Source organism: Capricornis sumatraensis, chromosome 9, assembly GCF_032405125.1.
Source record: "Capricornis sumatraensis isolate serow.1 chromosome 9, serow.2, whole genome shotgun sequence".
NCBI lineage: Eukaryota > Metazoa > Chordata > Mammalia > Artiodactyla > Bovidae > Capricornis > Capricornis sumatraensis.
In genome coordinates, this window is record NC_091077.1 from 6,304,553 (window position 1) to 6,327,511 (window position 22,959).

The 22,959-nt window shown below is 58.7% G+C and overlaps 1 protein-coding gene and 1 non-coding gene across 3 annotated transcripts in view; both read right to left on the bottom strand.

Moving 5' to 3' along the window:
- The window catches only part of CRTC1 (CREB regulated transcription coactivator 1), an 80,638-nt gene that overhangs the window by 8,773 nt on the left and 48,906 nt on the right, over positions 1-22,959 (bottom strand). Inside the window, exons 2-11 of one of the 2 annotated variants that reach the window (XM_068980401.1) lie at positions 19,851-19,967; positions 17,011-17,148; positions 15,748-15,809; positions 13,820-13,914; positions 11,797-11,882; positions 8,488-8,528; positions 7,791-8,011; positions 3,232-3,365; positions 945-1,097; positions 786-836 (exon numbers count right to left, since the gene is read on the bottom strand). In XM_068980401.1, the coding sequence (XP_068836502.1) occupies positions 786-836; positions 945-1,097; positions 3,232-3,365; positions 7,791-8,011; positions 8,488-8,528; positions 11,797-11,882; positions 13,820-13,914; positions 15,748-15,809; positions 17,011-17,148; positions 19,851-19,967 (1,098 nt within the window). Of the gene's footprint in view, positions 1-785; positions 1,098-3,231; positions 3,366-7,790; positions 8,012-8,487; positions 8,529-11,796; positions 11,883-13,819; positions 13,915-15,747; positions 15,810-17,010; positions 17,149-18,645; positions 18,694-19,850; positions 19,968-22,959 lie in introns of both variants that reach the window. The other variant, XM_068980400.1, reaches the window with a different exon arrangement.
- LOC138086689 (U6 spliceosomal RNA) lies at positions 11,336-11,437 on the bottom strand. The gene has a single exon (XR_011145401.1). It is a non-coding gene; the product is annotated as a U6 spliceosomal RNA (small nuclear RNA).

Sequence of the window (22,959 nt, forward strand, 5' to 3'; positions counted from 1 at the left end):
GCCCTGTCCGGCCCAGGAGGCTTGTTCTTTACAGAACACACAGCGTTCTGATGACATGTACCCTGGGGCTGCTGGCCATGGGCCAAGTGAGCAGGGAGGGCTGGCTGGGCCCCCAGCATGCGTCCGTTTCTCTGAATGTGGCCAAAGGTAGCTGTCACCACTCCCTTCCCACCAGGGCAACCTAAATAAAAGTCTGAACAGACAAGAAGGTTTGCAGGTGCTGTCAAACCGCCCCCAAAGCTAGCATTTGTTACCCTGCGCCTGGTCCCAGGCAAGGGGGTCCCACGGGCTGAGCTGCAGGCCCTGGGCCCAGGACACCGTGCTGTAAGAACCGCAGAATTGGTTTCACCCCTTCTACTCCTCCCAGGTCATCTCTACCACTCTGGCTCCTGGAACTCCATTCCCCAGCCCCTGCAAGCTGTGTGCGCCCTGCCTCTGAGGAAGCCTTGGGTGGGAAGGGCTGAGGGGGGCATCCAGGCCCACGGGAGAGGGACACAGGGTGGCCCATGCCGCGTGAAGTTTGGAGTACCTGACCCTGCTCATGAATCAGTTTCCCCACCTCTGTGAGGAGGACAAACTTGGCTTGAGGACCTCAGGCAGAATTCCCCATTGAGCCCCTGGCCGCAGACAGCGTGTGCCTCTGCTCCGACCCCTGGACAAGCTGGCCTCAAAACAGAGCCTCGAGGTGGCTGCAGATAAAGCCAGGAGCCTTGATGGCCCCCCCAGCCCCCAGGTTCCTCCTGCACAAGCCCCCCCGCCCCAAGCCAGGCCCCTTCCCGCCTTACCGAGGCAATGTCGATCCCCATCGGTGACTGGCCCGCGTTCTCTGGGGGGGACTGGGGGAGAGAGGACGGTACCGTGACCGCGAGTGGGGGCAGCTGGGGCCCCCGTGTCAGGCTGGCACTCGGCATCAGGGAGCCGCCCTGGGGGAGGCCGACAGGCACCTGCGGGGGCTGTGGGGGCGGCTGCTGCTGGGAGGCTGGCGGCGGGGGCGGCGGGGGCTGAGGCTGGGGTGGCGGCGGCTGCTGAGAGCCCGCCTGGGTGAAGAACGCGTAGGGCAGCTGCTGCTCCAGAGACAGGGCGTCCATGGCCACGGCCTGGAGGGAGAGGAGGGCGTCAGACAGGAGGCACGCTCAGAGGTGGGGCCCCCACGGCCCGGTGCGCGTGGCGGTGAAGTGATGGACAGACCAAAGGGTGTCCTGACTCTGGACTGGGGCAGCAAAGGCTGAGCAGGCAGGCCTCCCCCAAGGGCCACGGAGGATGGGGCTGCAGCTCGGTGGGCCTGCCCCCAGCGAGGTTTTCTCCCCACATGCCAATAGGGGGCACCAGTTTCCATATCTGCAGACAGAATCCTCTCCTCCTCTGGCCCTTTGAGCTGGAGCTTCCCTGCTGTAGGCAGGCATGGGGCGTACACTGGGGAGCTCAGTGGGGAGCCAGCACCTGGCCCCTGTGGAGTCCTGTAAGGGGAAGGAACCCCCTCTAGCCATCTGCAGCTGGTGAGGAAGGCGCTGGTGCGGTCACTGGGCAATGACCAGCTCTGGGCTCTCTTAAGAGTTGGAAAGAGGAACACAACCAGAGGGAAGTCTTTAACACTCATCCACCCACACGGGCAGCTCCCCAGGCAGCCAAGGGCTCCTGCCTTCTGAGGGAGACTGGAAGTGTCCGGGGCTACAGGGTATAAACGCTAAGCGGAAAGCCTGGACTCCCATTAGCCGGTAGGCAGTCTGTGAACAGAGAGGAGTTTTCGAAAGAAGGCAGGCCTCAGGGGTGGGGCGCGGCGGGGAAGGGAGATGAGGCTGGGGTCCCCCAGATGGAGAGACAGAAGACGGTGCCATGAGGAACCATCCTCGGCTCTGGCTCCTGATCTGAACAAGAACTGGATAAGAGGTTCTTAACCTGGTGGGAGAACAGGGCCCAGGCCAGGCATGGGAAGATGTTATTAACAGAAGAATTATTGTTAAATTTCATCTTAGGTGCACAAGACCATCAAGGTCATGTTAAAAAAACACACACACAAAGCATTGTCTATTAGGGACTATAAAACAGTCAACATGGAGAAATTCCTCAGAACACACAAACTACCAAAATGGACCCAAGAATCTGGAAAAGGAACTCTGAGTAGATTGGTATCAAGGGAGAAGTCAGATCAGGCACCACAGACTTTCTCATGCAGATCCGTCAAGACTGCGGCACCTACACTGAATTCTACCAAACATTCCAAGAAGTAACATCGATGCTTCTCGAACTCTTCAAAAAAACAGAAGAGGAGAGAATACTTCCTAATGTTTCCGGGAGCCTGGGCTAAGTAAAAAAGATAAGATTCCAACTGCAGAAATAAGAAAAGAAAGGGGGAATGTAACTTGACAGAAATTAAAAGGATTATGAAAGAGTGGGCTTCCCTGATAGCTCAGTTGGTAAAGAATCCAACTGCAATGCAGGAGACTCTGGTTCGATTCCTGCAACGGGAAGATCAGCTGGCAAAGGGATAGGCCACCCACTCCAGTATTCTGGCCTGGAGAATTCCATGGACTGTATAGTCCCATGGGGTTGCAGAGTCAGACACGACTGAGTGACTTTCACACACACTGCCTACAAACGGGCTTCCCAAGTGGTGCTAGTAAGTAAAGAATCCGCCTGCCACTGCAGGAGACTCAAGAGATAAGGGTTCAATCCCTGGGTCAGGAAGATCCCCTGGAGAAGGGAAATGGCACCCCACTCTAGTATTTTTTCATTGGAGAATCCCACAGACAGAGGAGCCTGGTGGGCTGCAGTCCATGGGGTTGCAAAGAGTCGGACAGGACTGGGTGACTTAACCCACAGACACTGCCTATGAACAGCGACGTGCCGGCATGGGGGACAACCTTGATGAAACGGACCAATTCCTAGACACAATCTACCCAAGAAGCAGGTGAAGGAAACCTGGTAAAGAAAAAAAGACTCTCTAAATATCACATTTTGAGAGTTGGGACATGCCAACGAGCTCCTAAAGAAGAGACTACCATACTAAAGAGTGGCCAGTCACACAGGCACAATCTATCAGCTGAGATGAACCCAGGAGACTCCAGGCCACTTGATTTCTGCATTCCCCATGTCTTTGAAAATTAGACCACAAAAAAGCAAAAAAAAAAAAAAAAGGAAGATTTTTAGAATTCTGCTCCCAGAGAGGAGCATAAGGCCTCCCAGAGAGGCACAGTCGGGCCCCACCTCCCCTGCCCCACTGAGCCCTCGCACCTGAGTAATGGGTGACAACGGGGACAGGGTGGGCGACACCTGCTGGGCCTGCTGCCGCCTCGCCTCTGCGCTCAGCGACAGTGGGCTGACCCCGGCCGGCCGGTGCTGCGGTGAGGAGCCAGGCGTGCTCAGCCCTGAAAGGGAGGGAGGGTGGGTGTGACGCCAGCCACTGGGATGCGGGCAGGAGGCACTCACACACGAAGGGTCACTGCTGAGGACAGCCCATTCATTCAGACAGGTACCAGCAAGCGCATCCTGATCACCAAACCCGGGGTGCCGCCTCTGAGGCCCTGATGCCCTGACCTGAGGCTCCCCCAGCGCGGCAACGGCTCCCACCTCCAGGGCTGGCCAGCATGCTCCCCAGTGATCCTGCCATCCCCCCAGGAGGGGCGTGTCCCATAGGCCCAGCCAATCAGCACTTCCCCTGCTCTGGGCTACCACATGATTGGCTCCTGGATGGACACATGACCAGGCGGGCCAAATGAGATCCTGCCCAGGGGCTTTTGATGAAATTCCAGGAAGGGAGGTTGAGTTGTGTGAGGGGTAACCACAAGGGAGCTGAGGGGCAGAAATAGCTGCCCCCAGAGGCAGCCATGCTGGCACTTCCTGGTTTCAGGAGACAATGAATCCCCTCCCTTTTCTTTTTGCTTAAAATAGCTTGCGTTTGATTAGCTCCAAAACCAAGCCGGTCTTGCCTGATGCTGCGTTTTCTTCCTGAACCTCATCGTTCTCCTCATCCTCATCCCTCCCCAGGACGGCTCCTTCAGATAGCTCTCCTCTCGGCCTCTCCCCGCAGAGGGCACATCCACAACCTTCTCCCCGCCTCCCACGCACTTGCCACACTGCAGCACCAACCCCACTACAGTGACCCCACTAGAATAACTCAGTTACTTTTATCTGTTTCCTGCTGGAGCGCTCCAGGTCGCCCCTTCCTTCCCTCACTCTGGCCCCCTCCCCCAGCAAGCTGATCCCTGGATGTGTCTGTTGGGAAGGAGCCAAGCGAGGTCAGGTTCAGTGTGGCAGCAGCTGGGGCCTGCAGGCTGGTCTTGGGGTACAGGGCCAGGAAAGCACAGGCCCCCTGACGCTGGGAGCAGGAGGGGTGCCCTGGGGGCCTGGCCTGATGCCCCCAGACTCAGTTTCCTTATCCCTTCCAGTTCACCGTGAGGCCTCAGTGAGGCGCTGAGCAGGCTTGGAAGACAGTCTGGCTTGCAGTCAAGGCCAGGTGAGTTGCCTGACTCACCAGGGGAGCTGGGCCCAGCCCGTGGAGGGCACCAGATCAACTTTATTCCAGCCGATGAGGTGGCAGGTTCAAGGGTGGATGAGGGTACAGCTCGCACACACTCCGGAAGGGAGATGACAGGCAGCCTTCCCTCCAGCCCGAGGCCGCTGTTAGCTGGGGCCGTGTCATCGGTGCAGGGCGAGCCCAGTCATGCCTGCACTTCCCTCTCAGATGCCCTGGCGGCTCCACTCAGCTGGACACCGAGGTGGGCGGCAGGGGCAGACACTGCAGCAAAGCCCCCGGGGGCCAGTTTCCACACAGACCCTGGGCCCAGAATCAGGCTGCTGCCAACACAGCAAGGTCAAGGGAGCCGTGCACAGAGGCCCAGGCGGGTGGCGTCTGGAAGACGCCCGCTGAGGGCGCCCTGGAGTCAGGACCCTGCGCTGCCCCCTCGTCTTCTCCAAGCATCCAGCACTCCACTCGTCCAGCAGGCCAAGGGACGCTTGCCGCCCTCAGCAGGAGCGGATGTCGGGAACTGATACGCATGAGAGGCAGATGCCAGGGGTGAGCAGGCTGGAGGGTGACAGGGCCAGCAGAGGCCTGCCGCCAACCGGAGAGCTTGAGTCCCTCTGAGGTGCAGGACCTTGGCCCACCACACTGGGCCTGATTCTTCCAGTGAGGCCCGAAATCCAGGTTTTTACATGCATGTTTGAATGTCCATTCAAAGCATCACACACACAGTCGGAGGCCAGCCAAAACACACTGGGCGGTTAGGCTGCCCGCCTCTAACGGTCTGTGCTGAACACAAGGGAGGTTTTTAATCCTCTGCCTGGCTGCAGTGAGCTCCGGGCCTCACAGGAGGGCAGGCACCACCCCCAAGACACCGGCTGGGCCTAGGGGAGCCTTGCTGCCGAATTCCTTCAGACAACCTGGATCACCTTTGGGAAAAGAAGTGGGGCCAGCTGGCAGGGAGGCCAAGCGTGGGCAGGGAGAGCTGCCAGGGGAGGGCAGGCTAGGTGGCGGGAGCCTGGCCTGGAGGCATGCAAGCCCTCTGTGCGGGGATGGCTGGCCCCAGAGGTGTGCTGCGAGGGAGGACCCCAGCCTGCCCACCTCCCACGCCCGGGAAACGACTTTAGCAAACGTGGAAGGAGAGAGAGGGGCCTTCTTCTTCCTCCCTGTCCTGACTGCAGGGTGGGCCGGACAGGCAGGGGGAGGGGGCAGGCTCCACGTGTGCCAGGGGCCGAGTGGCGGCTCTGCTTGATGTAAAACGCGCCGGGAAAACGAGGCCTCGGCCAGGCAAGCTGCCGTGGAGTGGCAGGTTCGCAAACAACCGAACACATGTCAGACATTACTGGGCCAATGCGCCGAGCCAGGCAGGCTGGGGTGTGGGCCCCGCTCGGGGTCTGCACTCGGTCCTGCATCTATGGTTTTCACATGTGTTGTGTTTTCCTGTGCTTGTTTAGACTCGGCTCCGGCTGGAAGTGCGTGGCTCCTAGGCGAGCGCTGGGGCTGCGGGTGGGGGCGGGGCTGCCAAGGACCCTCGGGCAGAGGGGGTGGTGCTCTGGAGGCTGCTGCAAGGCATGAGGAGAAAAACAGGGGCCAGGAAACAGTGACCCGGCGTGGGGGGCCCTCCCTAGCAGCCCCAGAGGCGACCTTCCAATTTCTCGCCTTGCACAGGCACGTGGGCACTGCTCACCCACTGGTCTCTTGGAGGGCCCAGGATCTTGGGGTCCCCTGAAACTACTTGTTTTGTGTTCCGGGCCTTCCCTGGAAGAGGGGGACAGGGGCATGGCCAGGGCAAGTGTCTTCTGCCTGATGGCTGAGCCAGCTTTTCACTTGAACACCTAGGGAGCGTGTACCGCCCTCAACAACCCTCACCTGCCCCCAGCCCTGTCCGCATCAAACCCAGTAATGACTCCGGGTTCCTTGCTCTCCTTCACTCCCAACTCCACCTGGCTCCAAGGCTGGCCCACTTCACCCCGAAACCTCTCTGCACAGTTGCCCATGGGGCCCCGCCCTGACCCAGGGGCCGCCGCCCATTCTTTACAGTCGGCTTCCCCAGAGGAATTGCGGCCAACGGGAATCTGAGTGTGTGATTCTCAGAAAATCCTGTGTGGCACCGCCCAGCAGCGGGGAGCGCGGGGTGGAGGTGCAATGGGTCTGTGGACCAGGTGAGCGTGGGGCCCAGGCTGTGGCTCTGGGGCTGAAGGAGGGCATGATGAGGTGGTGCTTATCAACCACTGAGTCCCAACACACGTGGGGACACGTGTGAGTCCCCATGGCCCCTCTTGCCTGTCCCGCCACCAGGCTGCTGGGGGACTGCCCCTTCTCCCTGTATGCAAACCCACACCCCCACAGTCAGCATGGGTACAGGGGTCACAGCAAGGACGTGTGAGATCAAGGCCCAGCCCAGGGGATGATGAGAGCAAAGCAGTGACTTGACAGCAGCTGGGTGAGTGCAGAAAAACCACTCGGTGTGAGAAGGGGCAGGTCATGGGCAGGGGGTCAGGAAGCCTGCAGAAGGGAGAGCGGGTGTCTGAGCAGGGGATGGGGGGAGGAGGTGGAGGAGGGGGGTCTGTGGGGGAGGGGCAGCATGTGCCAGGGTGCCCTGTGTAAGCTCACTGGCTGGGTGGGGAGCAGGATTCGGGGGCTCCCAGGGGCCTGAAGCTTTCTCTAGGAGGAAACTGGAGACCTGTGCAAGGGCCTGACCAAAAGAGAGTCGTGAGCTGATGGCCATTCTGGGTGGGGGAGGGGTGGGGGACCCAGCACATGGGGGCCACAGAGGGGAGTCTGGGGTCCTAAGTCACAGGGGGACAGTGCCACTGGAAGTCCTCAGGAGAGACAGGGCCAGGGTGGTACTGGGGGTTTCTGGGACACTGGGACCGTGAAATATCCTCAGGGATGGATGGCTGCGCAGTATGGAGAGGTGGCAGGGCTGGAGTGTCCTAAGCTGGCAGTCACAGTGGGGCACGGGGAGCGGGGAGGGAGGTGAGAAGGGGGAGGGAAGCGGTCGGGGCAGGACAAAGAACGGATCAGGCCTGTCCCTCAATGAGGGGGGCACATGGGGAAAGCCTGGCCCACTCCAACTCCCTGAAGCCCCCAATACGCCCTAAGAACCGTGGTCCAATCCCTGGGGGCATGTGCCTTCCCTGCCCCGGGCCTCTGCCCAGATGCCCTTCCCCTTGGGTCGGCCTGGCAGCCCCAAATCCCCACGGTGGACTCTGCCCTCGACCCCCACGAGCTGGCTCAGCCCTCACTCACACACACATGCGCGTGCGCGCCATCCTCACTGGAGGGGCAGCCCAGTTGGGCAGGGGCGCCCACCGCCCGGCCAGCTTACCCTGGCCGGCAGCACCGATGCCCAGGTGTGTCAGGTTGGCTGCCAGGTTGCCGGTGCTGCTGGAGCTGCTCAGCGCGGGGAAGGTGGGCTCCTCGGGGTCCAGCGGGGTCGGGAGGGGGGAGGGGAAGTGGATGTTGGTCAGGTCAGGCAGGGAGCCCCCTGTGTTGTGGGTGGCGGGGATCAGGGCTGTAGTGTTTTCCTGGTCGGCGGATGGAAAGATGCTGGGGGGGGAAAGGCCAGACAGAGGGGAGGTGAGCTCTCAGGACGGCAGCTGGCCTGTTCTCCCCCAGAAGCTGTGGTGGGGGCAGGAGAAGGCTGGTTACAAAAAAAAAAAATCAGCAGGTGCAAAATGACACCCCACAATGAGGCGCTGCTCTGCTGGAGAAACAGCTACCAGCACCTCCAGTGGAAACTGAGGAAGAGGCTGGTGGCTCGGGGCTGGGAGGAAGGGCTTCCCACTGACCAGAAAGGGGTGTGTCTGAAGTGCAAGGGTGCTGGGGCTGGGGAAGGGGCTCCGTCATCTGAGGCAGGCAGGGGCAGGAGTGTCCCCCAGCGTGGGGCTTGCTGGGTGGCCGCCAACAGCACAGAGCCCTTCTTATCAGGAGGTATGGCCTCATGAGGGGATGGGAAGACCTGGGGTTGTCCAAGCAGCCCTTGGTGGCCTTGGGCACACAGGGTGGGCCCTGCTGAGACTTACTTGATTCCAGGAACCTCGCAGGACTTGGGCCTGGGCCCCGTCTGAAAGAGAAGACAGCAGAGCCTGAGCCAGCTTCCTCACGTGCACTGCGCCCCCTCACAGTGTGGCTGACCTCCCTACAAGGGCTAAGAAGTACTCCACAAGAATTGAGTTTACTGGGACTTCCCTAGTGGTCCGGTGGCTAACAATCCAGTGGCAATGCAGGGGACACAGGTTCAAACCCTGGCCTGGAAACTCAGATCTTACATGCCACGGGGCAACTAAGCCCATGAGCCCTGGAGCCTGTGCCGCGTAACAAGAGAAGCAATTGCCGTGAGAAGCCTGCATGCAGCAACAAAGACCCAGCGCAGCCAAAATTCAACAGATTAATTTAAAAAAAGAAGAAAGTTTAGTCTCAGATAAAGAGTATATGGCCCCAAAGAACAGGAGGAGGGGCTGCCCCAGACATACCCAGGGGCAAACCAAGAACTGTGTGGAGATGGCTTTCCTACAGCCCCCTCCCGGCTTCACTCTACCTGGTAAAATGGGCATGGACCGGGGTGGTGTGGTCCCGTCAGGGCAGGCACTGGGGAAGCAGAGGAATCCTGCCCACTCTTCACATCCGAATCCCCTGGGGCTGTACCATGGGTGTTGGCAGCCAGCGGGGGGGGCAGGACCACTGAAAACCCACCCAGGTGCCTGGAGGCCAGCACCTTATGTCACTTCTGAATCAAGGCAGGAGGGGCTCTGGTGGCAGAGGCTCCCGCTGCTCAGAGTCCCTCTGTCCATGGCAAGGAAGGACATCACAGGGAGAAGCCTCAGGAGGCTCAAACCGGATGTCACAAATAACACGGAAGATGCTGACCACGCCCCCTGCTGACCTGCCTTCCAATGGCGTGGGGGCCTGAGCTGTGATTCCCAAGGGGACCCTGCTGCTGGTGTGCTCCCTGGCCCACGCTGCCCAGGGACGGACACTGTGGCTGCCCTGCAGACCAGCCCCGGGGAGAGGGTCCCGGAGAAGCTCTGCTTCCTCTTCCTCTTCTGTGAACCCAGGACACTATCCAAGAACCAAAGGCTCCAGGCAGGGTCCCTAGACTCTCGTCCAAGGACAAAGAAGGAACTCTCTTCCGTTGGCAGTGGACATGACTGGGCAGAGCCTCGCATGCCAGCAGAGGGCTCGGCTGAGTCATGTCCCCTATTCGTCTCTGCCTCTCAGGCCCTCGGGCACACACTCCCGGTATTCTTTAAGGATTATCAGACAAGAACGTGGACACACCGGCAGAGGGCTAGGCCTGCCTTCCATGCGCACAGCCAGTGAGCTGGGGAGTGGGGAGGAGGGAAGGCCCAACTGGCAGTGATTGGGGCACCGGAGGGGTGGCATGTGACCACCCGGCATTTAGCCCCTGCAGGGAATGCCGGAGGAACGGGTTTCTACTTGGCCATAGGCTCCTTAATTCCGTGAGTAAACACTCGCTTCATTACCAGATTATTTTTTTGCAAAGTGCTTTGACAATGACTTTTTCTAAAGAGTCTTTTCAAACGCATTCCACGGATGTTATGGGATCCTAATGGATTTCTAAACAGTACGAAGAATTCACCCATCACCCTCCGTCCCACCCCCAACGAATCCACAGGAATTCCTTTGCTGACATCGTCACAGATGCATCGTATGGTTCCGCGGCAGTTAAAAGGAGTGCCCCCAGATGCTGGGCGCGACACCCTCCTCTCACTCCCATGCTGCTGGGCTCCTTCCCTCCCCAGTTGAGACACTTGCCATCTCCGCTGGCTTCACAGCAGCAGCACATTTGGGCAGGTGCAGGGACCCCGCTCTCCTTACTGACGCACCTCTCTGCAACTAGACGTTTCAGTTACTTTTTCCTTTGGGTTGTTAGAGTTTCAAAGGTTTTTACCGAGTAAGAAATCATGTGTTCCTCAGGCAAAACTGGAACATGCGGACCGGGTCAAGAGAGCTGGCCACACCCGCGCGTGCGTCTCCCCAGGGCCTGGTCCAGCACATCCAGGGATCTGTGGGCGTCTGTGTGTCTTGTGCCTTTCTAAACAGCTTTATCCTCCTCTTTCTGCACGCCAGTTTTCTCACAAGTCTCTCATGCCTTTAGATCCCAACTCACACACACAGAGCTTTCCACACAAGGGCCTGAGGACAATCTCCCCCACTGGCAGACATTCAGGCTGTTTTCAGTTGATTTCAGAGGCTCTGAACACACACCTTCACGAGCACAGTGCTGTCTGCTTCATCATCCCCATCATCCCCCTGAGTTCCTGAAGGGAATGAGCGATCTGAGTTGCTGCCCCTTTTACTGCAACTTGACCAGCAATAGGTGTCAATTCTTTTTTTTTTTTTTTTTCACATTCAAAATCGCCTTAGTGTTAAATGCATTTTTGTTCTATTCAAATTCTTTGAAATCTATTCATGGCACAGATTCTATCTTATCACCAGATCTTTTTGTAGGCTGAAACTGAGAAATTTGTTTCTGGACCTAGAAATAATACAGAAATCTCAATCCAACTGGGAATTCCAAGCAGACTCTGTACTCCAATAAAAGCTCCAATTATTGTGCAAATAAACAGAAGTTTATGTTTAAAGAGGACGATAAATGACGATAGTTATCCAATACCATGGGTTAGTAGAATGACCACAGGCTAAGAATTATGTAGTGTAGGTTCTAAACCCTAAGTATCTTCACAAGCTTGCGCACATCACCTAACCTCCCTGGCTTCAATTTCTTTTTTAATTGAGATATAATTGGCATATATTATATTAGTTTTAGGTGTACAATGTAATGATTCTATATTTGTATATACTGCACTGATCACCATAAGTCAATAGTTAACGTTCATCAGTACATGTAAAAACAGAGAATGCTTCATGAATCTGCCTGTCATCCCTGAATAGAAGCCATGTTAATCTTCTCTGCATTGTTCCAATTTAATACACGCTATCAAAGTGAACATGGATTTTAATTCCCTACATGGTTTTTCCCAGTGTTAACAGGCCTTCTGTTAGTATTCAAGGCCTAACAGGTTAAAGCTAAATGAGGTTTGGGGAATTCCCTGGCAGTCCAGTGCTTAGGACTTTGTGCTCTCACTGCCAAGGGCCTGGGTTCAATCCTTGGTTGAGGAACTAAGATCTTGCATGCTGGGAAGCAAAAAAAAACAAACCAAAACAAAAAAGAATGAGGCTCACATTTCAGGAAAGGAGATGTTCCCCCAACATACTATTTCACCATCTTCACTTGGGTTGTGCTTCTAAAAAGGAATTCTTAAAAGGTCAGGAAGGGAAGCCGCTTTCAAAAGCGTTTAGGCTCTTACCTTCTTGGTGTCCCATCCTTGCTTGGAAAGATTCTTGTCCGTCTCTGATGTGGTCTCCTCCATACCCGGGACTGTTAACAGCAAGACTGGGGTGGGGTGGGGTTGGAGGAGAAGCAGAAAAGGGATCTTTGCAGCCTCGCAGTAGTACCAGGTGGTTCCCAACACACAGAGCCCCAACTGTGACATGACTAACTGCCCCAACAGTAACTTCTGGGGATTGTACTAAAGAACAACAGAGCTTCATTTTTTAAAAGTTTAAAAAAAAAAAAAAAATCAGAGGACCTGTGTTTTAAAAAGAAATGAAACTGAAAGCTCTGGAGCTCAGGGCGTGTGTGCCTGCTGCCCCTCACAGGGTCCACTCAGGCTTCCGAGGCCTCGAGCCGCAGAGGACCGCCAAGCGTGTCTCCCAGGAGTGGCTGTCTTGCCCCATGTGCCCCACCTGCAGCCCTGTGGACACCGGTCTCCTCCTCTGGGCTGTCAGCACCCAGAGGCTGGGCCCCTCGGGGGGTCCTGGCACCGAGCCACGGAGCTCAACAGAGGCTGAGGCCCACGCACCCATGGCAGCTATGGCCCCGTGAATGACCTGGAGTGCTAACCGGTCCCGGGGAAAGGAGCGGAGAAAGGAGCCAGACGGCATCACTCAAGGCCCTGGGACCCGGTGCACCTGAGGCTCCTCTCCTTAACCCTTTCAGGTAAGGTGAGAGCAAACACTTTATGAGATCCAATTTCTTTATGCCTGTCGAAGGCTGCTTTTCACCTGGAATAGCGGGATTAGGAACCTAGCCAGATGGGTTAATTCCTCCTTCTCAAAACCTCGACGAGGGCATGGGAGGTCAACCAGGCTAATCCTACACTCTGTTTCTGCCTGGGCCCCTCCTAGAGGAACGGGAGGGGTGATGTGTTTCCCGCCCCTGACCTCAAGGCCAACAGGACTCAGAGTTGCCAGGGGTCACAAAGAGTCCCCGGGAGGGTAAAGTCCACCTGTCCATGCCAAAAGCCCAAGCCTCTGTGGGGACCTCCCTCAGGGTAGACCGTGCTCTCTAAGCTCCCTCCAGCATCAGGAGCAGGAGGGCGCGACAGGCGCACTCTCATCCACCCAGGAGTCTGGAACCCTTGCTTTATTATGGAGACATTCCCTTCTGCGATCTCACTGCTGGTGCCCAATGAGCTGGAAAGCTCATATGAGCAGGGTGCCTGCCAGCCGAAAGGTGAAGTTCTGGTGTCCATCCTCATCCTATCAGCAAAATCTCCCCAGTATGTTCACATACTTGCACAGTGAAATGCTACCAAAAAGGTGGGAAGCATCTGGACATCAGCGTACATGATTCATTCTCTGGTTTCAGGGTCCTGGAGCAGGTCAGGCCCACATGGGTTTCGAGGGCTGGCCTCGCAGCATCACACTGCCCTCTCTGGGTGTCACTGCCCCAGTTTTTAAGATGCCGTGGACCTTCCTGGAAGGTCCCAAGGACACTGCCTCCACACCTGGCTCCAAGGAAGGACCAGGGCCTGGGTACAGATCTGCCCCAGCTAGAGGTGTGTGCATGACCAGAGTGCACACCAGCCTCTTCCACTCAGTATCTCAGGACGGACCTGAGGGACCAAGCGGGTTCTGAGCATCAGAGCCAGGAAACGATCCAGTGCGAAGCCAGGGATTGAATGGCCCCTGAAGGTGAACATCTAGCCCCAGCTGTTGGTCATGAGCTGATAAAAGCCCCTTCTGCTTGGGCTTGCTGCTCCCAACATTTGAAAGAATCTGCAAGGACCCCTAGACTGTGAGCTCTTACCCTGAGTCCATCAACAGAAGCCAGTGTGAGTTCACCGGGACTGTTTTCTCTGCCCAGAAGACCCCTACGCATCCCTCAAAATCCAGCTCAAGCAGCGCCATCTCTGTAAGTTTCTCTGAACTCATGTTATACAGCATTGGCTGAGTCTTCCTTCTTAGGTCCGTGACCTCTGAGGGCATAGTGGCCACCTACTGGACTTGCCTGACCCTAGGAAAGGTGCCCGTGGGCTCTGCCGATACCTCTTTTCTGGTGCGCATCCTGGGACCCACCCGTAAAGGGCTCTGGCTGGGTGGGCGTTATTGTGCTCTGGTGCAGGGCGGAGTCAGAATTGGTCCTAGAGAGAGGAGAGAAACAGTGAGACTCAGGCCCAAAGGGGACAAAGGAAGAATCTTGGCTCCACTCCACCTGGGACCCACACGACAGAAGAGGGTGACAGGTGTGGGACATTTTTGTGAGCTGCGACCTGAGCAAAACCCTGAAGAACCACAACAGTGACCATGGTTTTCGCCTGCAAAGCCCCTGCCCATCCCTGCCCCTCGGACGGGCATCTCAGCTTCAGGCAAAGGGTGGTGCCTTCATGCTGAAACCCTGAAGAAAGCAGGCCTGCCAGTCCCACAGCGGCCATCACGGAGGCCCCACCAGTGACAAATAAGCCAAGGAAGGTCTTGCTCCAACCCACCCAATGCTGCCCAGCACCCAGGAGGGCCTCCAGTCTCTGCCCCAATGACACAATACGCCTTGAGCTGCAGGTGCCTGGAGGGAGGCTGCCCAAGAAACCAGAGGCAGCCTTGGGAAGCTGGGCCGACACACAAAGGGCAGGACCAGCTGCACCGCCACCGTGGGGGTGAGAGTAAGAACCATGTGCACCCAACAGGAATGTCCCAGACGCTGAGAGTGACGTGGAGGAAGCCTGGCTTAGGGCCAAGAGCAGACGACAAAGGGTGGTGCTGTCTCTGACCCTGGGGCTGGATGAGCAATGAGGAGCTGGGGGATCCTGGCCCACCCCCCCACCAGCTGTGTGTCCCTGAGCAAGTGTTCTGACCTCTCTGTGCTCTTATGCCTAAAAATGGGGAGAATGACAGCCCCAACTCTATAGAGCTCTGTGTGTCTTACATCAGTTGACATGTTATTGACTGGAGACGTTATCAACGCCACAGGCATTCGTCTCTGCAGAAATCCCCTGGTCAATAATGTGTTAATGTATGTGATAGTTGAAATAGGACCTAGGCTATGACTACGTGGTCATAAATGGTGGGCATTTAACTGTGTTACTCAATTACATATATTTTGTGGTTTTTTTTTTTTTAACAGCTTGCTTACTTTTGATCTTTGTTTCCTGAAATCACCTACGTATATTTTTTTGTGTATATGTACTAAAAAAAAAAGTTTGCCTTTTTAACCATTTTTAAGTATACACGCCTGTGTCATTAAAGCATATTCATGTGTGTGCCCATGTGTGTGTGCTAAGTAGCTTCAGTCCTGTCTGACTCTTTGCGACCCCATGGACTGTATCCCGCTAGGCTCCCCTGTCCGTGGGGATTCTCCAAGCAAGAATGGTGGAGTGGCATGGCGTGCCCTCCTCCGGGGGATCCTCCTGACCCAGGGATCAAACCTGTGTCTCTTACGTCCCCTGCACTAGCAGGCTGGTCATCACTAGCGCCACCTGGGAAGCACCGAGTACATCAACACCGGTGTGCAACTATCAACTGTGTTATTGTGGGTATTTATATTAGCTATATTGCTGTTGCTATATCTTCCTAGATGATGACATTATGGGTTTTTTAAATCTTCTACATGTATTTATTTCCCTGATTTTCTAGTAATATATAATACTGTTCCAGTCATATTTTCTATGGCTTTTTGGGAATGTGGGAAACAATCATAATGGCACATTAAATGAAATAAAGCAAGTGACGACACTGAATATTCCATACAATCCCAACTTTGGTAAAAAAAGAAAAGAAAAAGAAAGTCATAAATCAGAGAAAGAAAAAAAAAAATCCCTGGAAGACCCCAAAACTGTGACCTCATTGTTACAGGGATAGAGCTGATTTCTAGAGTTTTGCCATTTTTAAGGGACTACATCTTGGTTTTCCAAGCACAACCACGATGGAAGTATTGCTTTGTTTCCAATGAGAGGGCTGGGGGTTGGTTCTGGGTCACTGACCTTCTCCAGCTGGTGTCCGCAGGTGGCGAGAGGTACACGGTGCCATATGGGCAGCTGTCCACGTGCGTGTGAGTTAAGGGGATGGTGCTGCTGGCTCAGGCCCTCCCTGAGCCCCAGGAACCCTGCATGGGCCAGCCCGAGAAGCCAGGCTGCTGGGAGGCTGCGAACAGCTGGGGCCTCGGGGCGGGGGGCCTTTCCTGCCTGGCTGCGAGCAGCCCCCAGGGTGCAGCCCCGTCCACCTAGCACTCAGCACTCACCCCCTGCAAGCGCACGTGCGGGCTGCGCCCCTTCCAAGAGAGGCCTCAGCCGTGAAACAGGGGCCCGTGGGGGCGGGGGGACTGCAGGGAGTCTAGTTCAGCTGACCCCGGCCTTGACTCTTAATTCTGGGCTGACGGGGTGGCTCCCGGGGCCCCGAGCGCTCAGTCTGGGGCCCAGCTGCTCAGGCTCCCCCAGCCTGTGGAAACAAGAGGCAGGAAAGAACAGCCTTCTCTGTGCTCAAGAGCTGGGCTTCCCAGGAGCAGCCACTCGGACGCTGGGGGCGGGGGAGGCTGGCTGGCGAAGCACCAAGGGGCAGCCAAGTCGGTGGGGGGTTGGATGGGGGGATTCTTGACAGTCTTCTCTGCTTGGCCAAGGTGCAAAGGCAAATTTTGTGTCTTCTGATAGCCTCCCTTTGATCTGTCTGGGTCCGGCTCAGGCTCAGATCCCCCTCAACCCCCCTGCCTTGGGCCCCGGAGGGTTCACCACCATGTGGCCCCCGGAGGGTTCACCACCATGGCCCTGACGTGTGGGTGCCCGGCTCACAGCTTTCCTGGGCCCCCTGCTCAGGCAGGCGTCTGAGTGCACCCTCCCAATGCATCCCAGGCTGGTGATGGCCCCCGGAGGGTTCACCACCATGGCCCTGACGTGTGGGTGCCCGGCTCACAGCTTTCCTGGGCCCCCTGCCCAGGCAGGTGTCTGAGTGCACCCTCCCAATGCATCCCAGGCTGTATGCTCCAGGGGTCTCTTCCGTTTTCACTGTGCTCCCCTAACCCCCCGCCTGGCTAAAGTCGCCTCAGCTTGCACTGCCTCCTCCAGGAAGTCTTCTGGGGTTGCCATGTGATTGTACGCCCTTCCTGGTGCTGCCCAGTAGCCCTGGGAAGACTGGACCAGCCCTGATTCCATCATGGTGTGGGTAGCAGGCCGCGCTGTCGGCTGAAAGCGGTCCCCGCCTCCATCTCCACCCCCACCCCACCCCCGCTGCCCACATCCTCTGGGAAAGGATATCTGCCTTCCGTGTTTGTCCACTGACAGGGGTCGGCGATGCGGGGAGCCCAGCCGGCCACGCTCCCGGTACACTCTGTCCACTAGCCCATGGTGCCGGGTAGTTCGGCTGGTGTCCAGGCCCGAGGACTGGAACGGTGTCTGGGGGTGGGGAGGGGACCGATGCAGGGAGGGAGGAGAGGAAGAGAGGGAACAAGAAGAGAGGAACCCACACCACGGTTATCCGCTGTGATCCGAGATCTGACCCCCCAGAATCTGACCTCAAGTTCCCCCCAACAGCCCCCACCGCCTCTGGAGACACCCTCGGCGATTCCAGATGGGCCTCCTCTCCTCTGGGGCCCCTGCCCCCAGCCTCCGAGCACTGTGCGGGGGGCGGCGGCGAGCCGGGGGTCCCAGGCTCCGGGGCGGCAGGCGTGCAGTGCGGCCGGCATGCACGGGCCAGGCAGAGTGGCGCAAGCTCGGGGCCCGGTGCCGGCTGGGGTGCCAGGGTGCAGAGGGCCCCCCTCCAGCCTCGCCAGGTGCAGACGGGCCTCCGCCCTCTCTCTCCGGGCCTGGCCGACCTCCTCTCCCCACCTACGTCATCCCTGGAGGGGCCTGCCAAGAGACAGCCCCAGGGCTTCCAGCCCAGGACGTCAGGGGCCCACCTGGCCAAGTTCTGGCTCCCTGGAGGCTCCTCGGCGAGCCTGGGGCTGGTCTTGATTGAGGCTCGACCCCCGCGCACCCTCCCCCACAGCCTTGTCCCAGCTCCACCGGGAGCCAAGTGCAGGCGCGCTTTCCGGAGCCCGGGACCACAGCTTGGCCGGACGGGGCTCCCTTCCAGAACCTGGGGCTGGCATGAGGCCCCCGGTCAGGCCCTGCTCCCACCCCGGAGGGCCTCAGGAGCCTGCTCTCTGCCTGCCTTGGCGCCACGGGGCCCCCACACCATCTGACGGGGGCAAGACTGGCAGCCGTAGACTAGCTCTGGATGCAGCTACCGGCCCCCTACCCAGCCATCTGGCCCTTGGGCCCTTTCTCTCTTCTCTGCGCAGCCAGGCGAAAAGCAATTTCCTTGGGAAGCCTGCTCATGGCGGCCTCATCGCTCTGCCCCACCTGTCCGAACACCTCGGCTAACACTTGGGGCTGACTGCTCTCCCTGGCGCCTGGGGACCCGTCTTTCTTAGACCCTGCCAGCTTGGGTCTTTATGTGTTTCTGCTTCCAAAAGGCTGCAGGCCCGGGAGACGGCAGCGACCTCACCATCCAGGCATGGGAACCAGAGGGCACAGGCCGTTCATCTTCTCCCAGAGATGCCTGGAAGCCCAGAGGGGAAACTGAGGCAGCTGAAGCGGAGCCAGAGGCAGAGAGCAGCTCAGACCAGCCACAGCCCCGCTCGCCAGGCCAGGTCTAGGACCTGCGCACACGTGTGTGTGTGTGTGTCACAGGAACGAACCCATGCAGCGTCGGCGCGCATGCTTGGATCCCCAGGGCAGGGTCTCTGGACGCGCCCACACGCACTTCCCCAGACCAGGGGGTGCAAGGCAGATTGCTTCCACTGGCAGAGGGGACACCTCCCACGGGGCCACAAGGGCGGCCGCACAGGAGTACCTAGCGCCCGCGCACGTGCCGGGGATGCCGAGACCTCAGCCCAGGGGCTCATTTACCAGAGAGACAGGAGCCGCTGCCAGAGCCTCCCCCAGAAATCCGCTGGGCTGAAAATGCAAAGAACCGAGACTTTGAGACACTCCTGCCTCGCCTGGTCCCCCAGCGGGAAACCCAAAAGGCCCCCCTTGGCCCTCGGGGGCCCTACGGTAGCCCCAGACCAAGCTTGGGGTGCCCAGAGAGACACACTCCTTGAGGAAGGAAGGGATGGGGAAAACAGAGGAAGGGGAGAGCAGGGAGGAGGGGAGAAAACCCACCAAGCGGGGGCCCTGGCCAAGATGAGCAAGACTGCCTGGTGCATGTGCTCTGACGCGGAGGCCATCGGAGGCGGCCCTGGGGACTGAGGGCTGAGCCAGCTGGACCCCGAGCCAGCCCGTGGGATCCGGGGCCCCGTCACATCCCCACAGCGGTGCGGGAGGAGCACAGCTGGGGAGCGAACGGGACTGAGCTCCCTGCGGGGCCGACCCAGCTCCGCCTGGCCTGTCAGCATGCACACGGACGTGGCTGTTTCTGGGGCTCTGTCCCAGCCACGGGACAGGTGTGTGGCCGCTCAGTGGACCTGTCGCTGCAAAGCCCAGACACCATGCTGGGGGGTTGGGGGGCAGGCAGCTCTCGGCCCGGCTCCTGGGCCCACCATGCCCCCACTTCCACTGCAGATCAGGGTAGAGGGACCGGGCCCTGGGGGAGAGGCAGGCGGTGGGCCTTATCTCTTCTTATTTACGATAAGGATGTGCGCGGCAGCTACGCGGCCTGCGGGAGCCGCGCTGTGTGCGTCTCTGCCAAGAAACGTTTGCAGACAAGTGGGGTCAGGCCGCGGGGCGTCCTTCTGAGAACTGCTGGGCGTGCGGATTAGTGAAGCGGGACGGAGCCAAGCCCCAGAGGCCCTGAGCGGTTCCCGCTGCTGCACAGCCGGCCAACAGGTGTAGCGGCTGCCGAAATGCTCACCGCCAGACCTTGGCCTTGCTGCGGGGTCTGCTGACTGGGGACGGGCAGGGGGGATCCAGGAGAGGCCTGGCCAGGCCATCCCAGGGGAAGGAGTGGGCGGGGGGGTGGGATTTGCGGCAGGGGGACAGGTGGCAGCAATTGCCTGGGGATCCCCGACGTTCACAGGCTGGCATACAGGCACTCTCGCGCAGTGGACAGGGTGGGGCCTAGCCTGCAGCACACCCCAGGGGGGAGGTGGCGTGGGGGAGGGGTGGGGGCTCACCTGGAAGGGCAGATCCACGGTGCTGCTCCCAATCTGGTTCACGTTAGGCAGGGACCCGCCGTAGTACTGGCCACGGCTCGGGCCCAGCTGCAGGTACTGGGATTTCTGGAGCTGGAGCTGCAACAGAGAAGCTGACAGCTATAGTGGGGGGAGGGAGCACACCTCCGGAGCACACTCTGCGGAGCGCCATTCCCAAGGGCTCTACGCGTGACACCAGGCGCAGAGGATGTGGACGCCCGCGACTCAGACTCTCACAGGAGCCGTGAACCAGCAGAATCAGACCCAAGGTGCCCCAGGTGGCCCACCCCAGGCAGGGAAGCTCGCCTCCCCATCCGGGAGGGTGCTGCCTCCGTGAGCTTGAGGGAGCCTCGCTGGCTGCTTCGAACAACTGGTGAATAAGCAAGAGTATCCAGTGGACCTGGAGCCTGGAAGCCTGAGCAGGAGGCCCCTCACCCACCCAGGGGAGCCATTTCTTATCACGCCAAAGGCTGTGTTCCTGGGGCGCGGGCCAGAGGCTGCGAATTTACACCCGGACACGGGAGAAATTGTCTTTCCACTGGTCTGAATCAGAGGGGCCGGCTCTGAAGTGCAGCGCTGGCTTCTCAAAGTACAGCCTGAGCTGGCCTGCCAGATCCTGCCTGAGTCCTGAGGAGTCCGGCCCAAGCCCCCAGGCCCCCTCTGCCTGTCCCACCAGTCTCACCCACTAGAGAACCTTCATCCAGGCTGGCCACATCCCTGCACGGTCCTCCGCCATTCACTCACATGTGGATTTGTCCCCCTGGGCCAGGACTCAGAATCAAGAGCCCGGGGCTCCCTGACCGGTCACAGCTGCCTCCGAGCAGGGCTGGGACCTGGCCTTCCCTCGCCAGAGCATCCATTCCACTTTGCCAGGAATAGCAGAGGCTCCTGACCCGGCTGACACCACCGGTGGCCTTCGGGCAGGTCCCCGAGGCCCATCAACCTGCCCTGGGATGCAGTGCTGTGACAGAGGGGCGGCCGCTGGGCACCAGGGGAGGGGTGGGCGTCCGCCCCGGCCAGCCAGGATGGTTGCTAGGGTCGACAGTGTGTACACAACAAGAGCAGCTCACGTTCCCTCACAAACAGCTCCTGGCAGTGCGCCGCTCGCTGGCCGCCCACGCCGCCCCACTCTCCCACGCCAGCCCCAGCTTCCTGGGGGGCCTTGGACACCGGAGGGGGAAGCGGAGCTCAGGAACTGGCCGCTGGCCCGGCTGAGCACCTCACCCAGGTAAACAGCTGTTTCCTGTGAAGGGCGGCAGGGCCGGGAGGGAGCCTGACCCTGCTCCATGCCTCACGGGTGGCTCTCAGGCATCTGTGGACCCAGACCCTGGCTCCCAAAGCTGGAGATGTTCGCCACGAACACCCCGGGTCCCTCCTCCCCAGGGCCCTGGGTCACGCAAGATGACACAGGCCAGCCCCTGGTCAGGAGGGGCCAGGCGAGGCCAAGCAGGGTGGGCTCAGGTGTCCTTGGACCTGAGACCCGCCCCCCAGGCCCTTCTAGTGTCTGAGCCACAGAGCAGGAACCCACATTTATCCCCACCTCTCAAGTACCACCTGGCCCTGGAGGCTACAGCCCCCTCCTGGGCCTCAGTTTCCCCTCCCATAGAGTGGGCTGTCCAGACTGAGTGTGTGTGTGCGTAAACACCAGGCGTGTGATACAGGAAGTGCTCACATCATACCTTCTGGGCCGAGGGAGCCCAGAAGGGGAATGCGCTGCTCACGGCTGTGTGTCTGCGATAATGCGGGCCCTCCTGGCCATCTCGGCCAGAGCCTCTCCTTTCCACAGGGGCCCCCAAACCCCATCCACTTTGTTGCAGGAATGTAAGGCTTTGTGGTACGGCCTCTGGAGTGGACCCGGTGTGGGGGCCCTCTCTTCCTCTGGGGAACCCCCGTACTCATTCTTGGTTGTACGTGGAGCGCCACAGGCAGGCCTTCCCAGGTGGCTCAGTTGGTAAAGAACCTGCCTGCAGTGCAGGAGACCTGGGTTTGATCCCTGGGTCGGACCTGAGTTGGGAAGAGCCCCTGGAAAAGGAAATGGCAACCCACTTCAGTATTCTTGCCTGGAGAATCCCACGGACAGAGGAGCCTAGTGGGCTACAGTCCACAGGGTCACAAAGAGTTGGAAAGACTAACACTTTCACTTTAGAGTTAACCTGGCCCAGGGCTGTTTGACCTTTGCTCCCAGCTCCTGGGAAGTGAAAGTCCTGCCACATAAAAGTGTGTTTGTTTGCCTGGGGCCCCGGGCCACACTGGGTATCTCTGCTAACAGCGTGGGCAAGCATGGGGGGCTCAGGTCACTGAGGTTCTCAGCTCTTCCTCTGCTGGGGCTGCATCTGTATGGTGAACCCCAGTGAAACCCTGGACACCAAGGCGTGGGGAGATCCGTGGCTGCCGGCCCCCGGCGTTCCACCACACACTGGTGCTGGGAGAAGCAAGCGCTGTCCACGTGGCTCCAGGGGGAAGGGAATCTCCAGCTGGGTTTGGAAGTCCCCTGGCCACTGCGCCATTCCAACTGTGACCTGCACCCTTTCACTGAAGCAGACCATGACCGAGGGTGTCCCTGGCAATCCGGTAGTTACAGAATCCACCTGCCAGAGCAGAGGACACGGGTTGGATCCCTGGTCCGGGAAGATCCCACATGGCACCAGGCAAGTAAGCCCGTGCGCTGTGCTCTAGAGCTCACGATCTCTGATAAGAGAAGCCACCCCCTCAGAAAGGCCAGGCGCCGCAACTAGAAAGGGCCCCCGCCTGCTGCAACTAGAGAAAGCCCGCGCACAGCAACAGACCCAGTGCAGCTGTAAATAAAAACAAACGCATAGATAGAACTAAGAAACAGGCCATGACCGTGAGTATGGAGGTCTTCAGTGACTTCTGAGTCCTTCCAGTGAACCGGTGAGCTGTGTGTAGTGTTCTTTTTATTTTTTTTCAGTTGCTCAGTCGTGTCTGACTCTGTGACTCCAAGGCCTGCAGCCCGCCAGGCTCTTCTGTCTCTGGAATTCTCCAGGCACGAACACTGGACTGGAGTGTTCCAGAAATGGCAAGGAAATATTGCCATTTCCTCCTCCAGGAGATCTTCCTGACCCAGGGATGG